The sequence below is a fragment of the Neopelma chrysocephalum genome, unplaced genomic scaffold (assembly GCF_003984885.1).
Source record: "Neopelma chrysocephalum unplaced genomic scaffold, ASM398488v2 Primary Assembly neopelma1_147, whole genome shotgun sequence".
NCBI lineage: Eukaryota > Metazoa > Chordata > Aves > Passeriformes > Pipridae > Neopelma > Neopelma chrysocephalum.
Genome location: NW_020897809.1, coordinates 3454207 through 3475808, shown reverse-complemented (window position 1 = coordinate 3475808; position 21602 = coordinate 3454207). Strand labels below are relative to the sequence as shown.

At 42.4% G+C, this 21602-nt stretch overlaps 1 protein-coding gene across 1 annotated transcript in view; it reads right to left on the bottom strand.

The window, feature by feature from the left end:
• Positions 1 to 21590, bottom strand: part of FANCD2 (FA complementation group D2) — a gene marked incomplete at its 3' end in the record, with an annotated part of 36744 nt that extends 15154 nt beyond the window's left edge. Inside the window, exons 1-26 of the mRNA XM_027700790.1 lie at positions 21492 to 21590; positions 20868 to 20961; positions 20249 to 20338; positions 19963 to 20097; positions 19289 to 19356; positions 17807 to 17910; positions 17197 to 17260; positions 16041 to 16093; positions 15052 to 15130; positions 14220 to 14344; positions 13178 to 13265; positions 12107 to 12211; positions 11331 to 11431; positions 10731 to 10839; positions 9948 to 9983; positions 9425 to 9568; positions 8577 to 8711; positions 7416 to 7547; positions 5271 to 5378; positions 3522 to 3631; positions 3128 to 3185; positions 2299 to 2424; positions 1910 to 1983; positions 1681 to 1821; positions 617 to 717; positions 198 to 313 (exon numbers count right to left, since the gene is read on the bottom strand). Coding sequence (XP_027556591.1) covers positions 198 to 313; positions 617 to 717; positions 1681 to 1821; positions 1910 to 1983; positions 2299 to 2424; positions 3128 to 3185; positions 3522 to 3631; positions 5271 to 5378; positions 7416 to 7547; positions 8577 to 8711; positions 9425 to 9568; positions 9948 to 9983; positions 10731 to 10839; positions 11331 to 11431; positions 12107 to 12211; positions 13178 to 13265; positions 14220 to 14344; positions 15052 to 15130; positions 16041 to 16093; positions 17197 to 17260; positions 17807 to 17910; positions 19289 to 19356; positions 19963 to 20097; positions 20249 to 20315 — 2379 coding nt within the window. The remainder of the gene's footprint in view (positions 1 to 197; positions 314 to 616; positions 718 to 1680; positions 1822 to 1909; positions 1984 to 2298; positions 2425 to 3127; positions 3186 to 3521; positions 3632 to 5270; positions 5379 to 7415; positions 7548 to 8576; positions 8712 to 9424; positions 9569 to 9947; positions 9984 to 10730; positions 10840 to 11330; positions 11432 to 12106; positions 12212 to 13177; positions 13266 to 14219; positions 14345 to 15051; positions 15131 to 16040; positions 16094 to 17196; positions 17261 to 17806; positions 17911 to 19288; positions 19357 to 19962; positions 20098 to 20248; positions 20339 to 20867; positions 20962 to 21491) is intronic.
• Between the last annotated feature and the right edge of the window lie 12 nt (positions 21591 to 21602).

Below are 21602 nucleotides of genomic sequence, written 5' to 3'. Positions count from 1 at the left end.
TAGAGACACAAACCAAACTCACTGACTTAGGGAGATTTGTACCCACTTATACTATTGTTTCTTTTCTGAATAACATTCTCAAGTTTTGAGTAAGCACACAACACAACACAAGTGAGCTGTGCGATGAGGTCCTGACTGCAAACAAAGCTCTGCAGCAGCCCATAAGAACATGGACATAACTGGTGCAATCCACTCACCTCACGAAACCAGTTGAGAGCATAGAACAGGAGTGAGCAGAGAAATTCCCGTTCCTGTTTGGACAAAGAGTCCAGCTTTCCTTCAACCTCCAGGTCTGTCAGGTACAGGGGACAACCTGGCAGAGAGTAAGAAAAGTACACATTGAACTGTGTTTGCTACCCCTGCTTTGGTCTCTGCATGGACAAAGTCTCTCACCAAAGCCTGTATCAATTCCAGTGCCTCTTTGGAGTAAGCCCTGTCAGCCACTCCATCCCCAGACAAACCAATTGTCTCCCCTGCCTCTCCTCCACTGTGTGGGCACAGAACATCTCAGCCTCCTTCCCAAACTGCACAATTCTTCCCACAGCTGCAGGAAGTCTTTGCAGACCTGGGACAGGAACAAGACAGCCAGACTCTACACAAGGTCCCTTTCCCATACCTAATAAGGCATCAATCTCCTCCAGGCTTCCACTGTTTTGCTCTGCAGTGTAGAGCCTCAGCAATCGGAAACAGGGTGACAAACATATGGGTGACACTGCCCTGGGGGGGAAAAAGAAATGGAGTGAGTCCTGTGTTTTATGTATCTCCAGAATGCCCATCACTTCTCCATTATGCCCTGTGTCCTCCCCAGGCCACCTTGCCTATGCCTTCTATTTTGCTTCTTGCAAGTCCCAGCGACACAGAGCAGAAATGCACTGTGTGGTTAGAGAAAAAAATATAAAAAATTGGTGATTACCAGTTTTCTAGAAAAGCATATAAGGGCAGAAAAATGGCTGTAATGAACAAAAATGGGGTCAGATTTATTTCTGGTGGAAACCAAAAGTTGAAGAATTCAGAAAGAACTGTAAGAAATTGTGCACAACACAGCTATGACCAGCGGAGAAACTTCCTTGGAAGTTTTGTATATTGCCACTGCTCACATTCTCAGGACAATGAACATTTTTCCATAGATGCATGTAAATTAGCTATATTTTCTTTTATTTTAAAGTACTTGTGTCTTTTTAAAAGCACAACTGAAATCTCAACAAAATCCTATGATAATAAATTACACAGGCTGAGAAGCTGTAAATAAAAAAAAAAGCCTTGTGTAACCTTAACAATCCTATGATTCTATGATGCTTTTTAACTTTGATGCCCTACTGTTTAATTACTTTTTTATTTCTTATGTGCTTCCTGTTCCATTTTCCAAAGACAATGCCCTTATTTCTCAGTCAAATTTCATTTTTGGCTGCATGTTTGTGGTTTTAGCACAGTCTACCAACATGACTTACCCACAATCACCTAAACAGCCTGAGCCACTGACAGTTCCCAACCAGTTTATGCCTCTAGACCTATCTGAATATGTCTAACAGCAAGAGAAGGAAAACAACACTGCAAACTGATAAATTCTCTGACCAGCTCTTTATCAGGCACTTTGGGAGGCAGGGTTGTAGCAGTGAAGTGCACCAAATGAAAACAATTATTTTACCTTTACAGTCATCCCACAGATAAATGTCAAAGTACCTTTTACTTTGGCTACTCACTCCACCAGTGACCCTGCCAAGCTCAGTCTGTGACACCAGTGGCAAGAGGTTAATAGCAATTGCTTCCTGACTCTGATCTTCATCCAGATTATACAAGGACTTCACTGGGAACAAGAATGAACTGCAAGGAAAGACAGACAAGCTCTTGTTGATCACTTCAGCTCTCAGTGACAGAAACACTACCAATATTTTATCTATGATTAGCATACCCATCCACTGTGGGGTTGAGATCCACCACAAAGTCACTGGGAAAATCCTCCACCAGACTCTTTCCAAATTCATCCTATAAAGGAATGAAAAAACCTGCTCAGCAAAGTTTAAAGTTCTTTCAGATTCTCCTTTTGTCTATGAATCTTAACAGCATGCTTAATTTCCTTTAAAAGGTTTCCCTGTTGTCATGTAAAAACTCACATAAAGGAAGCTGTTAAAGCACAATGAAGAATCTGCCACAATCAAAAAAAAGCCAGGAGAGCAGAAAGATTATTTTTTGTATCTGACCAGTTTCTTTCAGAACAAAAGAAGTTCTCAGACTGGAGTGAAATCCTCAAATCAACTCTGTCCTGCCAATGCCTGAAGAACATGTTTCTCTATAACATACCAGGAGCTGCAAGTCCAAATTGCCCTTCTGCTTCTCAATCAAATTGGCAAGTTCATCATAGTACAGAGCCAAGACTTCTGGTCTTTGCTCACAGCAGAAGCCCACAAGGTCCAGCAGGGTAGACAGCTGAAAGGAGAGAGAACAGTGTGCAGAAATGGGTAAGGTAAAGGATCCAACTCAGGCTTCAGTCCTTTTCACATTAATTTATTCTGAGGCATATCCAAAGCTTCATCTCTAGAGTAACAGCCCATGGTGAATGTTCTTGCAAAGACCCAGTTTTAAGAAGGAATAATGGGCCTTTTAGGGCCCTGGCCCAGCTCCCCCATGAAATAACACAAAAGTCTGCCCAGAACCACCCATAAATAGAGTGCCAGCTAGAAGAAGGTTCTTTGACATGAATCAAAGATAAAGGCCAAGGCTAGGCCAACCCTGTACAGCAGAAATACTTTCTCTAGGTGGCCTGAAAGGCACAGCTGCCAAGCTCAGAGGATGGCAAAGCCTTTGGCTCACTGAAGCAGATTGCCCTGTTTCTTTCCTTTGTATTTGAAAATAACATCTGGAGAGAAGACTTCCACTAAATGGCTGCAGTGTTGCTTGTCCTGGACTAGCAGTAAGCAAGACCAGCAGGTCCTATCTTAATACAGACTTTTGTTTCTCCAAAAACATTTTTAATAGACTCTTGGCTCTGCAGTCAATGTACAAGAATCCAGGCTCAGGAAAGGTAGTTCCCAGATCCACACACTACTTCAGTTAAGACTGTGTTTCCAACACCCTTCCTTGCTGGCCATACCCTCCCTGTCTCCCACAGTGCCCCATTCTTGGCACCCACCTGCCCATCACGCTCACTGTTCAGCTCTGGTCTCTCCAAGGAACCATCTCCTTCAGTCCTGAAAGCAATTGATAACCTTGATTTTGTGGCACAACACTCAAGAGACAGGAAAACCCATCACACACACAGGGCTCTCTGTCCAGAAATTAGAGAATTATGCATGAAAAAGATGGTTTCTGGAACACATGTCTTTAGGAAAAGACATGCTGCTGTTAAGACACAGGTCATCACTTCTAGTCATGACCTCTTCTGAAAACCATTGACACTCACTATAAGCCTGATATCTGTATCTGTATGTGCATGAGCTCAAAGGCAATGCACTCCTGACTTTGTTCCACTCCAGGTTTGGTCTGAATTGAAAGTATGTTAAACTCTTTGCTATGTTCTCTCTCACCTTTTCAATGCCACGCTGCCTATCATGGTAACAGCACCAATAATCCCCATTTGCTTGTGGTTGGGAACTGTGCTGGAGAGCCATTTCCTGATCACCATATGCATGTCATCCTAAAAAAAGAGACACAGATAACGTCACCACAAAGGTACTTGTGTACATCACTCACACTTCTATTGGTCTCTTCACTTAATGTCATCTCCAAAGGCTACAGGGGATGGTTTATTGGGATTACAGCTTTGCAAAAGGAATGTGCATTCTGACATTTCCTTTACTATGAAAATACTGGTCCCAACTCTAGGTAAGGATGCAAACAGCATTAAAAGTGACTTTCTTTTACTTTTGTCTAATTACTTGGGTTTTAGAAGTACACAGAAAAGGCAAAGAGGAAGCTGGCTCCTAGGATATCAATTTCTTTCGTTATGTACCACCCCTGAAGTCTTTGGTATCTTGGCAGACAGATTCAAGTTGCCAACCTTGGATCTCCACAGTTACCAAGTCTCAGCTCAGAATAAATTCTAGAGCTTACATTCCTCCCCTTCTTTTCACAACTTATGAGAGTGTCAGGCAGAACACTTCTCCCTGATGGCAAGTCCTCCTGGGCTGCACAGTCACCCTGTGTGTTGCCAAGGCAATTTTCACAAGTCACACATACAAGAGATGTGGGGTAGGAGGTGGGGAAATCACTGAGGAAAGTAGTTCAGAAAGGAGCTAAAGCTGCCACACAACTGGAAATTTAGGCAGTGAAGAGCTCCAACTTAACAGAGTGGGAAGGCCTGAAATGACTATAGACATGCTGTTTTACATGCCACAGACCAATTGGGAAGAAAGGAAGAGCAGTTTTCCTTTATAGTCTCAAGCTGGTGTGTGCAAACATACCCACAAACTATGCAGGCACTCAAAGAAAGACAAGCAGTCCTAATTTCTAAGAGCTGAACTTAATGAATGGGAAGATTTTAAACCCAGACATCTCCATTGTGAAATAAATGTCTTTGAGATATTTCTTTATCTGATCACTGCTGTGCTCAAGGAGTCAGAAATCCAGACAAAGGTATCTCTGATACCACCATTGTGCTGCCACTGAGTCACACAAGGCATCCTGTGCAAAATAAATACGAATTTAGACAAACCATGTTTGATAGCTTCTTGTGTTTAAACTAGAGGTTCAAAAGGTGTGAAGTCTGCCACTTCACAGAAGAGTCCTCTGCTCTGGGTAGTTCAGTTCTTCTAACATGAGGGTCTTTGTTGTCTCTGGTGTGCAGACATTAAGCAGCTGAATCAAGATGAACATCTTGGGGAAGAAGCTAAACTCTGCTTTCTGAATGCCTTCAAGTGATGGAGAAACAGAGCTTGGGAAAGAGGCTGCTGAATTTACACTTCTACAAGCCTTCAAGGCTCAGCTAGAGAAAGCATCAGCCATCCTGATATAATGTGGGTGACAGTCCCACCTGGACTGGGATGTTAAGATTTGAGGATGCCATCCCTTCCACTACCATTTCCAAAGACTCTACCTTTCTCAGATGTGCAAGTAAAGAGGATCTTTCCGGGAAAGATGCAAGGCACAGTCACTGTGATAAGTCACTGGAAAGTCTGGAGCTGCAAGCTGGCTTGCAGCCACTAAGAGAGAAGAGAATTTTAAGCTGAAGGACATCCTGACATCAATCACTCTTCATAGATGAGACCACTATTTAGTTAATCTAGCAAAAGAACCAATGCACAGCCTGAACAACTTTCTGTTGTGTCTCTGCTTACCTGAATATAGCTGCCTTCTTGCCTCTGGCTGAATGCCAGTGTGCTGAGAATGTAGAAGAGCTTCCGGATCTGGCAAGGATTCAGTTTCTGTGTAGAGTCCAAAATGGTCTGTAGGAGAAGCCACAAATGTGCTCAGATGTATGAAGAATTCCTTTCCATATTCTCAAAAATACATCAATTGTCAATCTCAGGGAAGACTATTTACTTTACCTTTTTTGTATGTGCACAAAAAAGCTACATTCAAATTAAATACACATAAATGCCAAACTATTGCTCTGGCCTTAATTATGGCAGTTCATTTTAGCAGAGGTTGAATGGGAAGAACAGCTTGGCTACCATAAGCATTTTAGGAGTGCTCAGTACAATAGCACAGCTATTTATCTTCTATCACAGGTCTGGTCATAGGATTAAAAGTATTTGACAAAATTAACATTACGAACTTCTTACTAATATCTCCATTACAAGCCCTGTAGCAGCCAAGTTATTAACAACCTAGAGGTTGAATTTTCTCTACTGGGCTGGCATCTTCAGGATATTTCCTCTTCCAGTGCTTCAGTGAAAAATACTCCAGCTGTTTCCCAGAGGCAAGCTAGTTTTCCTACCACTGACAGAGCTTTTCATTGCCATTATTTTTCTTCTACTAGTGGCCAACCTCAAGCAGGATTTGGAATGAGGTGTCGAGTTTGACAGGATTAAATAACCACTTTTGCAACCCTCAAGAAAATTCACCCAGTTTTAAGATTAAGAAATAGTTGTTTGAGGAGATGATTCATGCTAAGATCTGCATGTTCTCTCTATGCTGGAGAGGCTTCAGCTCAGTGTCAAATAAGCCAGGCACCTGCAGCTCTACAGACCTTTAGAGGTAACTGGCCAGTGTCTCAATCACCTCTGAGATGCAGGTCATACACAGCCAGCCTTGAGGTGTGGCCAGAGCACTGATTAATGTGTTTCACATACCAGCTTTGGTAACACATCAAAGATCACCCTGTAGTAATCATAATCTGCAAGTGATTTGCCAGCACAAGAACATGCAAACAAGGTCAGGGGGAAGGTCAGGGGGAAGGTCAGGAGGTCTTAGTGGACTGCTGTGAGCAAGATCTCCCCATCACACTTCTGACAACAGATTCCATTATGGGCAGGATTTCAGGTTGCCTCTTTCAAGGACTACTTTCAATCCAGAGTCCTTATCACATCTTCCCTCTGCCAGCAGGCAAGCCAGTCCCATTTCTTTCTGTTATACCCATCAAACATGTGACAGATTGCACTGCAAATTCTTATGGTAGATCTTAATGCCTTTTTAGCATATTTTAAGCAAGTAATTTACATTTAACAATCAACCAAGTAAACAGCAAAAAGTATGTAGTTTTCCCACAGCGTATAATTAAACTACAGAATACACAGAAAGCAAGAGGGCATTAAAAAAGGTTAGAGGGGTGGAGGATTCTCATACCCTCTTCAAGAGTTCTTAAATACAGTGTCCTTAAGCTACAAACCACCACATACGGGGGAAGTGTTCAGGGAAAGTATTGTTACATGTTTGCCTTTAACTGTTTAGCTCTTCCCTCAATCTCTACTTTTACTGCTTTTGGAAACAGGTGACTGGGCAGGTGTGACCCTGCCTGTCATTCTCAGAAGTCAATAGATCATTTTTTTTCTCCCCATTGAGTACTTTCTTCCTTTAAATTTTAGGACATAAGTCTTTTTCCACCCCTGCCAGGAGTTCATCTTAGGATTCAAATACTGGGTAAAGCACTGTCAGTGTTTCAATAGGTAGAACAGGCATTCCACAAAGGGGGCAGGATTTTGCCAAGTATTTGAAATAGTTCACGTTAATAAAGACAGCATTTTCCCTCCATCACAGGCATCATTCCATGCCTGCAATTTAAGCATTGTCAAGCTACAGGAAAGAGTAACTTTCTTTGTCCATCTCATTTTCCCCCGCCAAAAAATCACACAGCCCTGTCTTACAGCTCACACTTTGACAGCGGACATCTTGCACTTCTGACCACTGCATTTCTCCAGGCACTTTTACAGGTACCAGTTGTTCCAATATCTCTGTTTCAGAGCAGTACTGACCTATTCTGGGCCTGAGGCAAAGTGGTGTAAGGACCCTGAAATCCAGAATGCCCCCAGAAACACAGGTACCTTCACGAAGGCGGCATAGCGCATCAGCAGGGACGTGTGCAGCACCACCAGGTCCGTGAGCACATCCAGGGAAATGTCCAGCTCTGTCTCACTTCCACTGCACACGTGAGTCACCAGAGCAGTAACAACCTCCTAAGGAAAAAGCCCCCAGAGGAACCAGAGTGAAATATCAACAAAAAAAAGGCTGCATTGCTCTGTTCCTACATGATGTGTTGCTCAAGTACAGACAGTCATCCTGAAACTCAGTCATATTATTATAAAGCCCTTCTTGGTTTGCTCTTTAATTCTCAATATCCACAATTTTGACTTTCTCCATGAGTCTGAATTTTATTCAGTTCTAAAAGCTCCCATGATTCCATAAAGCAGCTCTTCACCAATTTTTGCCTGCCTGTTTGTGAACACTATCACAGCTTCTGCTCTTTGCTACAGCACATCTAATGACAAAAATCCGCCCTATTTTCTTAGGCACACAGAACACTGCACCATTCCCAGGTGGTCACCACCTCTAACTTCAGTAGTTCCAGTGTCTTCACAATCTTTATCAACAGTAATTCAAAACTGGCAAAAGTTTCTTATGGCCTTACTTTAGTTGACTTCAGGACAGGGATCTCTCCCCACTCCCATCTACTGTCTGAGGCTCTGGACCTTTCCTGTGCCACTACTCCCTTGAAATTCTTAACATCTCTAAGTATTACTAGACTCACTGACTTATGGCAGATGACACAGTATGTCTTCACATCTCAGGTTTTTCCCACTTGCCATTTTTATCTATTTCTTAATTTTGCTGTAATAACTAACACAGATAGAACACTGCAAATAGTCTTAATTATAAGCATATTGTGCCCTAAAAAGTGCAAACACATTAAAAAACTTCTGCAGAGCTGTCTTCAATCCCCAAATTTCCTGATGTCAGCAAGTGTGAAGGAACTCATATTTGGAGCTATAAGTCTAATCTGTGATTAGTTCAGAACACGCAGCTTGATCCACTTGCTACCAGTGTTGCTGTGATTGTTCCCCATCTTCTTCCTGGCCTATCCCATGGCATAGACCTCTCTCCAAAGGCTTCCAACTGCCCCAAATCCTCTCCCCCTAAAGGATCATGTCATACACTAGAAGAAAGTGCAAACACAAAGCAAGCAGCTGCCATCCATCACACTCTACCTGCTGGCAGTAAGAGTCAAAGGCTGCAAAAGCTTGTTTGTACATGCAGCTGCCAAAGGAGACGATGGCTGGGTGTGCAGAGTGCAGAAACGCCTGAGCAAGTGCCAAGATCGAAGGGAAGAAGTCTTTGATAACCTGAAATACAGACATCATGAAAGGCTACTGCTGCTTGTTTACAATACACTCAGTTCTCCAAAGAAAGCATGTGCTACAGCCCATCCCAATAGCTTTGCACAGTTTAGTAGGAGCTTTCCCACCTTTTCCAGCTGTCCCCATTCAGAAATGGGAAACGAGCGGGTAAGGCCCACCAGAATGTGTTTCTCCAACCTTCTCCACAGAAAGGAGTGACAGATTGGTCAAGAAGCCAACCTGCAAAGCTGCAGAGCTCACAGCAGCATATCACGTATGAGTGACATCAAGCAACACTCTGTCCTTTTTTCATTAACCTTTTCAGTAATGGTAATACATACATACAGCAAATATATATATATTTAGACCTATAAAACACTGCAGTTGAAAAACAGTGCATGTAAACATATGAACTTCTAAAAATACTGTGGGAGACAACAGCATGCTTGGAACACACAGTGAAGCTCCTGGGCTAGATCAAGTCTTAGGCTGAGAGATTTTGCACCACAATAAAAAGTCCATCCAATGCTGAGAAAAGGTTGTCTCTAAAAAACCACGTGACAGTTACAAAAGGGCATTGATCTGGGCCAAAAATTAAAAAACAGATAAAAGTGTAAATAATTGGAAAGGTATAAATAATGCAGTAGAGGGTTAAATCATCATCTGACAAAATCTTTGAGAGAAAAAAGAGGGAGTCTCAAAGCAGAACCAGCACTGACCGTTGAATGGTTTTGGAAGGCGTTCTGCATCAGCTGCTCTGGGATGCAGCCCAGGCGGATTTTGCTCCTCAATACCTTCTCAGTTTGCTTCCTGTTCTTGGTGTTTGTAGCATGGATTAGCAGCAAAACTATCAGATCCAGAACCTTTCAGAGGAAATAACCACCATTCATTATGCTGAAAAGATTAAACAGTCCAGACAACCACAAGTCTTGAAGTCAAAACTGAGAAGAATATCAAGACCACAGAAAGTCCTGACAGACGCAACTGTAGAAAAACCTTATTAGCCCAACAGGACAGAATTAAAGCAGGATAACGCTGTCCCTTGACATTTAGAAGGGATGAACTAAGAGTTACAAAGAAAATGGATGGTTGTTATACTGGGAACAAGTCAAATACCAAAAGAACCATCCATGAAACATCCCTGGCAGTTTCTGCTCCGACTAGAACAATCTCTTCATCTACAAACACGAAGAAAGCCCTTGAGAACACCAGCAGAAGAGGGTACTCCCAGAGAAGTATTACCTTATGGTCAGACACAGATGTGCTGTTCTCAATAGCCTGAGAGAAAAAAAAAACAAACAAGAAAGCTGTTATGCTACAGTACAACACTATATTCCAAAATCAAACCAAAAAAGGTAGACACCAAAGTCTGTGACATGCAGTTCACAGACTTCTCTCCTTTATAGTAGGATACCTATCAAAGCCAGCAAACTGAATCTTGCCAGAGAATCCAGAAAGCATTCAAAAAACAAGCCACAAATTGAGTTTGAACAAGGACATTCTCAAATAACATCAGGCTTAACAAAGGAACTGAGGTACTGAGCAATGAAGGACTGAGAACAAGAAAGTGTCATAGTTTACACTGAAGTGCAATTTTAAATTAAATTTAGACCAATACCAGCCAATATTGATTTCTAGCAGAACATTTTCAAGCACCTTAAGGCTTCACACAGCTCAGTCTCAATATATGGGTATACAGTTTTCCTCTCTTGCAGACAGAAAAAAAAACAACCCTATTTTTTCCAAAACACTCTCCTAAACATGTAGAACCAGGTTTGCCCTGCACTTCAAGAGTCTGTACAGAGAAGCCTCACAGCCCTCTTGCAAACACTGTGAAATTGGTAACTGAGGAAGAAAGCAGACTCCTGAAAAGTCACTGCTAACTTGGAACAGAATTAAATCTGTATCAGTAAAATGAAGGGCTAACATTTGTCTTTTAATATCACATTTGATTACAAGAAAGGCTCAAGCTCAACCTAGGAGTCCAAATAAATAAGGCAGCAAGGACTGAAGCATGTATTTTACCTTAATCCATGCTTCAGAGACATCTTTCTGAAATCTCACAGCTAACTTGATCACATCAAAAAGTAGCTTCACACAATTCTGGCTGGTGGTTACTTGGCTTGTGGAAGAACTGCAAATGATCAGAAAGGAGACTCAGTCTCTGCAAATATTGTAGTACAAGGAACAAGGCAGCACAGCAGTCACAGCAGTTACTTGAAGCAGCCATTCTCTAGAGGGAATGCTCTGGCAACAACAGGGAGTTTCAGAAGAGGGTGGAAGCAGAGGTCACAGAATCAAATGAAAATATAGTGGAGGGAACTTAAAACAGATTAACTGGCAGCAACATTATTATAAATGAAGTTTCTTGTCCCCCTGCAGACGTGGATGCAGGCAGCTCAAAGAGAACTACATCCATGGCAGGGGAAGCTGGCTGGGCAAGGACTGACAAATGTTATAACAGTACCAAGCAGGAAGGAATAAAGGTGACACCCTTATTTATATACACCAGATAAATTAGGCTCATGCATGTAGCCAATTGTGCCAGAGAGACCAGATAAGGGAGAGCTGAAGTCCTCTTGTCCCATCTTACCCTTGGAGAATCATGTAAACCTATTCAAGTACCTGGTCTGGACTTGGCTTTTAATCTTCTTCTGGGAACTGAGGATCTGGAGGGGCAGAACACATGATGACAGATCCAAGTTCTTACGAAGATCAGAAATCACCTGTACAATACAAATCCATGCACAAATCACTGTGACATATAAGGGAGGAACAGAAAAAGCTGAGGAAAAGAAAACACAATTTCCCAGAATAACTCTAAAATTACAAATCAAAAAACTCAAGTATTTATAAAGATTCATAAGTATTGACCTGTGCTCAGTTACTTTTTTTAAACTTAGAAAATGAACCAGCAAAAGTTTGCTCTTCACTCATGATGTTGCAGATGCATGCAGAAAAGTAGGAAAGCATTTTTCAAGAGTTACTCCATGGAATTCCCACCTATATCTTCTGTATGCTGCTGTGAACTACTGTTATCCTGTTTAGCAGCTGAACAAGATATTAGACAGCCACAGGAATTCTGGGCATGCAAGTTCACCAACCTGACTGCTGTTGAATTGCAGTGTATCAGCACAGACTGGCTGGCATGTCACAGGCACACTGTTTGCACAGGGGTGTCCCTGAAAGGTTTGGGCAGATCACAGACCTCATCTGGCTTAGGCTGAGGTTTCCTCAATGTATGAAAAACCCTATGTTCAATAGTTCAGCAAGGCTGACTTGGATTCTTGGCAATATTAAAATTTTACTTGAAGACATTAAAACATACAGCTCTGTGTTATGAAGCAAATTCTCTCTGTTAAAACACGGACTGGCCCTTTAGTATGAGAAAAATACTGTACCTCCACTGCATCTGCTGCCTTGACATTTTGGAGGATGAATTTTACCACTACAGGCAAATCTTCCAGTTTTACAGAAGGCACAATGGTCATGGCAGACTGTCGCACCTGAGGAGAGAGCAACACTCCATCAGCTGGAGAACCACGGTTCACAGCAACATAGTTATAGTCATGTTACTGGGAAGGAATCTTTGGAGAGTTATAGTCCAGCCTTCTGCTCAGAGTGGGAATGTTGTCGGTACCAGATCAGAGTTGCCCTGGCTTTCCTGAGTCTTGAAGATATCCACGCATGAAGGAGCCCCCCCAAGCCCTGTCACCTCTCTGATAATTTCTGTCAGTGCTGCAGACCTTGACTCATTTTTCCAAATGTCCAACCTGAACCTCCCAGGCTGTCATTTGTGGCCATTGTCCCTTATCACTTCACTTGGCACTCCTGAGAAGAGCTTGGCTCCATCATTTGTTAACTGCCTTTCAAAAGGGAAAAGCAGGAGACGAGCAGCCTGTTATGCAGCATCAGCCTTTTGGGACTATGTAAAACACTATTTAATGCACTCAAATGAACCAATTTTATTTTTATTCATAAGAAGCCCAACTCCAGGAAGTGCAGCAATACAGCATGTCCAAAAGGCACAAGGCACATCATCATCTCTTCTCCTTTATCAGCATTCTGCAGAGAAAACTTATTTAATTATTTAATCACCAATCTGCCTTTACTTAGAATATAACAGTCCAGTCTGGTCACTGCACTTCAAAGTGATAAATTATTGACAATAAGCAGGTTTGAGACAGGCAGTAAAAATTTACTGCAGCAGGACAAGTGCTTTTGCACTTGCTAAAACAGCTGTGTTTGAAATTTCTGAATGTACACTGTAACAGCCAGAAAACCTCTCTGCTCTTCACTGAAGCACTCATACACGTTACCTTCTGACCTCTTTCCAAAGTCAGGAGCTTGGGACTTTTGAAGGTCCACAGGAGTCAGATTTAGCAAAATACTTTGAATGACCAAACAGTTGCAGCTCTCATGTTTCTAAGCAGGGGCTGGGGTCTGCTGAACTGCTCAGGAAAAGCTCTTACCTCAGCCAGAAGTCCTGCATCAAGATCCAGACGAGAAAGGGCATCCAGGATTGGAACTGTCAGCCGTCTGCCCTGCTTTAGTAAGCCGCTGATAACATGGAAAAGAAAACAAATGGTCCTCTTAACAAAGTCAAGAGGGATCTTTTGTGTATTGTACAATTCCAGTAGTTTTTGTGGTCACTGCAAAAAAAGCTCTGAAACTGCCAACAGCCTATGTCACTGGCATTATGGAAAACTTGTTCCCTAAATTATTACTCCTCATGCAGGGAATGCACCTGTGTTCAATCGCCTCAAGGATTTCCCAAAATTCATCTAATCATTTTTGGCTGGCATCTCAGTTTCTTTTAAACTTTTTCTAGAAAGAAGTTCTACTTGATCTGTGTAATAATAAGAATTAGAAACACTAAGACTACTAAAATTATTGTGTAAAACAAATGCACTATTAAAAAAGACAGACGTAAGGGCTAGCCTAAGGCAGTGGTCCCTGGAAGGATAACTATTGGTATTATGTTCTCCAGTTTGTTGGGGTATTAAATATGCTTGAGAAAAGTACATAAAATAGTCACAAAGTTCTGCATCATGCACACATTTTCTGTGTTTGTGTGGGTTTTTTAATTAAAAAAGTGGGTTGGTTTTTTTTTTTTAATTAATAAAAACAGTGTTGGTCCTGACTACAGCAGAATCCAAAACAAATCAGAAGCTGTTAATCGTAATATCCAAGTGACTGATCAGAGACTGATCCAGCAAAAGTAGTGAGTACTTAACTGGATTCTACCTGTGCTGTTTAGATAAAAGCAGTTTTGGAGCATTCTCTGAATACAATGTCTTTTGCTGCATTGCCTGTGGTCTCTTTAAGAGCATAACTGCACAAATGAAATGTCCCAAGCCAGTGCTGGGTGTCCCCAAATGTTAACATACATGTTAACAGGAACAGACTGCTGTCCTAATACTTCAGTCAGTCCCAGAGCAACCTGCATTAATGAACCTTGTGCTTTTCTGCTGAGTGCAAGGGGAAAAAACAACCAACCAAAATCATCTGTACCTGAGCTCTCTGGCAACCTCACTTTGCTGGGAATCCTCCAGGATCTCAGGTAAACTGGTGATGATATCATGCTGGATTGGTACTGGAGAGACACTAATCATCTGCATTAACTTCTTGATGAGATCCTGCAGACAAGAGCAGGTGAAAGGCACCGATCTCAACATAAACAAGCAGTTCGTCAGCACTACAACAACATTCTACACATAAGGTCACTCAGTCCAACACCTGTCTGGATTTGTGCCAACTGTCCCTTAACTCATCATCCCACTGAAGTCATGAAGCACAGCACAGACTTTTGTGGAACAGTGGCATTTTACAGGTAGGATATAATGATGTTGGGGAGTAAAGGAAACTGAGAAACACAACAGCAAGCTTCCCAGTGCTTAGTACAATTTCCTGATTTACTTGATTCTGGGACTCTCCAGTAACAGCCATCTAGTCCAAAGTAAACCTGACTGACTTAGGGAAAGAAGGAAAAGAACCACCCCCAAATGTTTGCGAGTATCCAGTATCTTGTTAAAATTAAACAAGAGGAGACTGTAAATTCCTGCCAGCAACAGCTTTAAAACAGGATCACCTGTGTGAATGTACAGACAGATAGAAATTGATGTAAAAGACTTAAAGCAAGGAAAGAAGAGAAATAGTAAAAGGGGATGTTCAGAAGTCACTGAAGGCAATCATAACAAAACAAAAAATTAAATCTCTGCTTCAGCATGTGAATATAAAAACATCATCAGCTCTCACAGCATAATAACTGATCTAATCCCACATGACAGGCATTCCACAAGCTGTTTGGAAAAAGCATACATGTGATTACACCATTGGTACTCACCTGGCTGTCAAGAAGCCTATCAAGCCATTTAAACTGATTGACAATGAGCCGGGGGAAATTTGTTCCAAAGGTGCCCACGCTAAAACAGCAGAAAATGGCACAGATTAGTCAGACCTGCAGACTGAAAAGCTTTGCTGCTGGTCAGCAAGAGCAACTAACCCCATTTTGAACTGGTCATTCATACATAGAAAAAACTTCACTCTTCTTACAGTTTGACAGGAGACAAGTGTAACAACACCCATTTTTAAGAACTCCCAAAGGGTTCACAGCGCAATTAATAACAGCTTATCTAAGATCCTTTAGAGTTCTTAGGTGAAAACAGTTCAGTCCCTGTGACTGTCTGTGATAAACCTTCCTCAAACAAGATTTCATTATGAGATAATTTCTTGGACTCAACCTCTGTGCAGCTTATCCTGCTTGATACTCAGCACTGGAGCAAATACTGTGTCAGGAACAGCCTCAGCTTCTTTCTGCCTCTTGACCTGCTCCACTAACTCCATAGTGAGCATCCAGAACAATGGGAGAAGAGCTTAAGTGTTGTGCCTCAAGATGCCCTATGTTCAAAAATCAAAGAGATGTTTCTTCAATTTTCTTTGTTCGAACAAAATCTGCATTTTTAAAAGGAGGTCTGTTTGCACCTCACAGCCTCCTAAAACTCTGCCAGCCACTTTCATCTTTTCTTTGAATAACAAGACACTCCACAGTCTCTCTGCTAAAATAATTCCCAAGCTTATATCAGTAGCCACGAAAACCACAATCAATCATGGGGTGTGCCTGTGGTGCTTCTGGAAATTTGTCTTCTGCTTTAAGCACCCACAAATTTGGAGTCATGGTGCCTCACATATAATTTTACACATGTATGAAGAAAAAAACCACATAAGTGCAAACAGTCGTTCAGGTAAATTTGAAGTAACAGTTAAAGTCAAACAGCTGGTGATTGTCCAAAAGAAATTTAATTTCAAGGCAGAGAGAGGCCAGTTTATACTCACACGTCAAAAAAGAATTCAGGGATCTTCTCCAACAACAGTGTTATGACAGCAGGCTAAAAGAAAGGGAAAAAGACAGTGTTAGGATGATTTACTGGTCGTGCTGTGGCATTGCCACCAAACTGAACTTTCACAAAAGATGAAACAGAGAATAAAATACTCCAAAAGACCAATAAAAGTATTTCCTGTATAAAGAAATCTCTTGCCTAATGCCAGAAAGGAGGCAAACAGCCTGAAAAGTGAAAACCACCAATGCCAAGAGTGGTATAAACTATCCACTTAATCCAACAGAATCAGAGCATACAGGCAGGATGTACAATTCCTCTGGGTCAACCTCTCTTAAAACTCTCTTTCTCAGACCCAGCTGAGTTGTTTTTCACCACACAGGAAACTAAAACATCAGCTTTAGATAAGTTTGTAAACAGTGACCACATGCTTTTGTCATTCCCTTTGCAGCTCTAATTCTTTGCCCCTTTAATCCTGGCCCAAATGCAATTCTAAAACTGTATTTAAGACAAGAACTTTTAAAACATTTTAATTATAAGAGGATTGAAATCCACAGCTGCACTCAGGTTTCCCACACCTTGGTGAGACATCTGTCATCCTCAACTCCAAACACATCTCTATGCAATCTGTATACAGCTTAACAATTTGTTCTTGCCAGCAGGTTGCTCAGTGTCTGGCCCATTTTTTAACATTTTCAAGATTCAAATTCCTCCAATAATGGAGTTTCAGTCACCTCTCTAGCCTACCTGTCCTACCACTTAAAAAACTCCCAACATTGTCCACAGTGGAAGTGGTCACATCCTATCAGAATTTCCCATGGTTGACCTGAGCCATCATCTCTCATTCTGCCCCTGTTCACCTTTGAGAAGAGTCTGTCTGTGTTCCCTACACCATGCAACCAGATATTTGAAGACCACAAAATTTCCCTTTATCTTCTCTTAAGACTGAAGAAACCCAGTTCCCCTTGTCTCTGCTCGTATGCCATGTGCCTCAGAACCTGAGCATCTTTGTGTCCCTAAAGAAACTACAAAAACTGGGCACTATTCCAGACACAGCCTCACCTGCCTCACAGTTCTATTAATCCTTTATTTACATAAGCAAAAGGATCCTTACAATCAACACCATTGTAAAGAGCAAACTAAGGTGCCCCTACCTGTAAGATCTTAATTCCAAGCAGCAGTTTAATGAGGCTTTCACAATACGAGTGCACCAGATTCCTGCAAGATGAAAGATTCCACCACAGTTGTAACAAAAACATGTCAGGAGAACAGGTTGTAACTCTTTCCATGACTGTTTTTTTGAAAAACCACATATGGCAACTTACAGTAGCATGTGGTAACCACAGTTTTAAAACTGCACTTCAGCTCTGAACCAGCTCACTCTCTACAAGACTACCGTGAGTTGGAAATGCAAAAGTCTGTGGTTAAGTTCTATCTCCTGGAAAAAAAAAATCTCAAAAAGGAAATGATCTTCACCAGCCCTGCCAAATTTTTTTTCCCTCCAGTATGTGGTTCTTGCCATAAAATGCCACGGAGGCCAATACGTGCCATGGGCAGAGAGTAAACTCCGTGACTTGCCACTTCAAGCTCACTGCTATTGAACAGCAGTGCACTACACCAGCCACTCCTTGCAGTGTATGACCTGGAGCTATGGCCTTTCCCTCCACTCTGCTCAGTGTTAGAGGACATTTGACTGGAGCATTTAACAGGACATTTAACATTTAAGCTCTGACTAAAGGGGAAGGCAAAATACATTTTCTCTACCTCGACCCCTCAGTCCGTGTGGGAGCGCACGGCAACAGACAGTTCTTGAACTGGTTCCTGTCCTTGATGTGAGATTCCAAGCCACTGATAAACTGCTTCACAACCTGCAAAGCAGAGGGAAGTTATCCTTCCTGAAGAGATGCCCCACTCCGCTGCTGTCCTTTAGGAAGCATTTTGCAAGCAGATACTGAATACAGGGAAGAGGTAAGCCAAGGAACTGCAGACAGACAGAAACTGTGATGGAAGGAATGATGGATAATAAATGAGCTCTAGTCTAGACCATTTCCAAAAGGAAACACTGATTGTTCTGCAAAATAACTCCAAAACATGTCTCACATTTTACCTTGATTTAAAAAGGCTTTGCCTGTCTTCCTATTCAGCTGAGACAGTAACATTTAATATGACAAGACCTGCACCCAAAAAACATTCGCAGTTCAATCATTGGCCCCCAGACTTTCACACTGGGCTTGCTGACTGGAGAGGAGCAGTTTTAATGCTGCCAGCTCCCACCCAACACAAAACCAAACACAGCCTCCACCACAAAGTTAAGCAAGCGATTTTCGTCCCGTAAGAGTCTTTATCTATTGAATAATATTGCCAATGAATTATTCTGATAGGGCATACGGTGGAAATGCTGAACTTTTCCTTGGAATTGTGCAAAGGTAATCTTGGAGTATTGTCCTGGTTTCAGCTGGGATAGTTAATTTCCTTCCTAGTAGCTGGTACAGTGCTGAGTTTTGGATTTAGGATGAGAACAGTGTTGATAACCCAGTGATGTTCTAGTTGTTGCTGCACAGAGTCAGGGACTTTTCAGCTCCTCACCCCACCAGTGAGAAGGTTTGGGGGCACAAGAAGCTGGGAGGGGACACAGCCAGGACAGCTGACCCCAAATGGCTCAAGGGATATTCCAGACCATGTGGCACCATGCTCAGTGTATGCACTGTGGGAAAGCTGGATGGGGCCACTGCTTGGGAAGTGGCTGGGCATTAGTCAGCAGGTGGTGAGCAACTGCACTGGCCATTAATTGTTTTGTATATTCTAATTTTTTATCATTATCACTGTCATCATTATTATTCTCTATTCCATTTCTGTTCTATTAAACTGCCTTTATCTCAATTTCCAAATTCCCCCCCCTCAATTTTCTCCCCCATCCCACTGTGGGAGGAGGGAGTGAATGAATGGCTGTGTGTTCAGCTGGTAAACTAAGACCAGCACACACACCAAGGCTGTAATAACAGAGGCACAGGCTGGTCATCTTTTTCTGACTATTCAGATATAGCAGCTGAGAAGAAACAGAAGCAGCAGAAGGACAACAGGACCAAAAAGCTGGAACAGTGATATTGAGAGAACTGGAAAATCTGGACCACAGAAATCCAAGATAAGCTACTGTGTTGCACACTTTTGTCTGGACAGGCAGCTGCATTTGCATTTTTTGCTACTCAGCAAACAGTTTTAAAGGGGGTTCCTGCCAAAGTTACTTACAGCTGGGTAAGTTGGGTGCTTCTCCAGGGCCAGGCAGAGCTTCTTCTGGAAAGTCATTTGATCGACAGCTATGGAGAAAGTTTAAAAAGAAAATAAAGAACCTGATACATTTTATTCACAGAACATCACAACAACAGCTACACCAAGTACAAGCTCTCAAGCCCATTCACCAACAATTCTGCATTTGGTCTATTTGAGAAGTCCAGTTAGCAAAAGCCTGAGTGGAATCATCACTTGTGCTTTCTCCAGTCAGGGCTGAGAGTAGCTGACAGCATTGAAAAGGCTTAGCACAAGAATTCCTGAAAGCCTTGTCTGAGCTGAAAGGCAACAATGACATGTTTGTTTTCCCATTTTAGAGTTCCTGCCTCTGTAATTCAACACTGTAATCACAGATGCAGTCTAATCTTTTTCCATACTCCAATAATCTTTCAGAAGTCCTTAGACTTAGCATGTATACCCCCAAAAAAGTGGTATAATGGGGTTAGGTGATGCACTGAATTCAGCGGGAATAAGAGGTACATAACAAATAAGAGGCCAGATGAAGGTTTGCTTGAATTTTGGAACGAGCTGGCTTAAGCATTTTTATTCTGCAAGTAAAACACATCTTTTCTTTATACCAGACATCTTTGCAGGTTTTCAGCTATAAGCAGAAAGAGCAAGTGTTGAACTCCTACCTATTTCATTCTGTCCCTCCCCAGTTTTCAGCACAATTCCTGACGTTCTAAGGAGCTCTTCAAAGACTCCTTCACCCTCCACTCCAAAGTGGACAGAAACATTTTCCTTATCATAAATCCGTGACTTCTTTGTTTCTGTGAAAACAAGACATATATTAAAAAAAACCAACAGTGTCATTAACAAGCAGCAATATCAAAATTGCCATTTTGGCCTTCTCCCTGCCCAGGAGTCATTGCCTCTACCAAGGGCAATTCCACCCCTGTAAGATTATACACGAGCACCTACTTGCCAAGTCTGTCTTGCAGCTCTCTTCAGAAGCTTCACCTTTTGACAATTTCCTTTTTGAAACCATGGTAACAAAACCTTTGTTGTTGCCTGTAAAAAGGCAGAAAAGATACAAGTTTTTAGTTCATGTTTTTTTAAGCAAATCAGGGATGCATTAGTGAATAGTGAATGTTCCAGAGACTGAAAGTGTTCAGAGAAAGACAGACTGCCTGGGTAACCAGTATCACACACATTTTTCTGCTGTACAGTTTGAAATTTCAGAGCTTGTCATATTTAAACTGCTTAATACATCACTTTTTTCTATAATTCAGTTCCTCAGAAAACAGAGCTTGGCTTTCCATTCATACACCAAGCAAATTAAATGGCAAGGTAAAGTGAGCAGCTATGAGGTCTCAGGTTGTACACACTGACCTAAACTCGTGATCCCCTCCCCGTGCCTGGATGAAGCAACAAAGGATTCACAGGTGAGTGTTTATGAGCCCAACCTCATTAACTGCCCCTGTTCATGTTCCCAATCCACTACCATGACAAATGAGTTCTGTCAGCACAAACCTCCATCCAACCTGCCCTCTTCTGGGGGGTGTCAGTGATTAAAAAGAAAAAATAAATCTTGACTTACCTTTAAAAGTCAAAGGTTGTTAAAAAAAGATGTGTGATCACCTCACACTAACTTTCAATTGTTTGTCGGACACTAATAAAATATCAGTGTGGAACTGTAAAAATTCAAAACAAAAAATGCAGTAAGCATTTTGTGGCTGTTCTAAGAATACAAATACCTCAAAGGTAGGTGCCCAGGTGATGGTGCCAGACTTTTTTGGGTGGTGCCCAGCGACAGCATGAGGAGCAATGGCCATAAACTAAAACAGAAGTTTCACCTCCACGTGAGGAAGGTCTTCTTTCCATTCAGGGTGGCAAAGTAAGGGAACAGGCTGCCCAGGGAGGGTGTGGAATGTCTCCAGAGAGGGAGACTCCACACCCACCGGGACGCGCTCCTGTGCCACCCGCTCCAGGTGACCCTGCCTGGGCAGGGGGGTTGGACCGGGTGATACCCAGACGTCCCTTCCAACCGTGACAATTCTGTGACTTCGCTCTGGACGCAAAGCGCACCCTGTCAGCCCACAGAAGGGAAGCCTCTCTCCATCGCACCTGCTCCCAAAGGCTCGGCAGTGTCCGCGGCAGCCATTTCACCTCAGCTCAGCTCAGCTCACCTGAGCAGAGCCCACCCCGCCGCGCCTCCTCTCACCTCAGGGCGGGCGGGTCCCTCCGCTCTCCCCTCACGCCTTTCTCGCCGCTCCCGCTCGAGTTTCCCGCCCGTTCCGCCCTCTCCTTTCCCGTTCCGGCGGCGGCGGAAGGG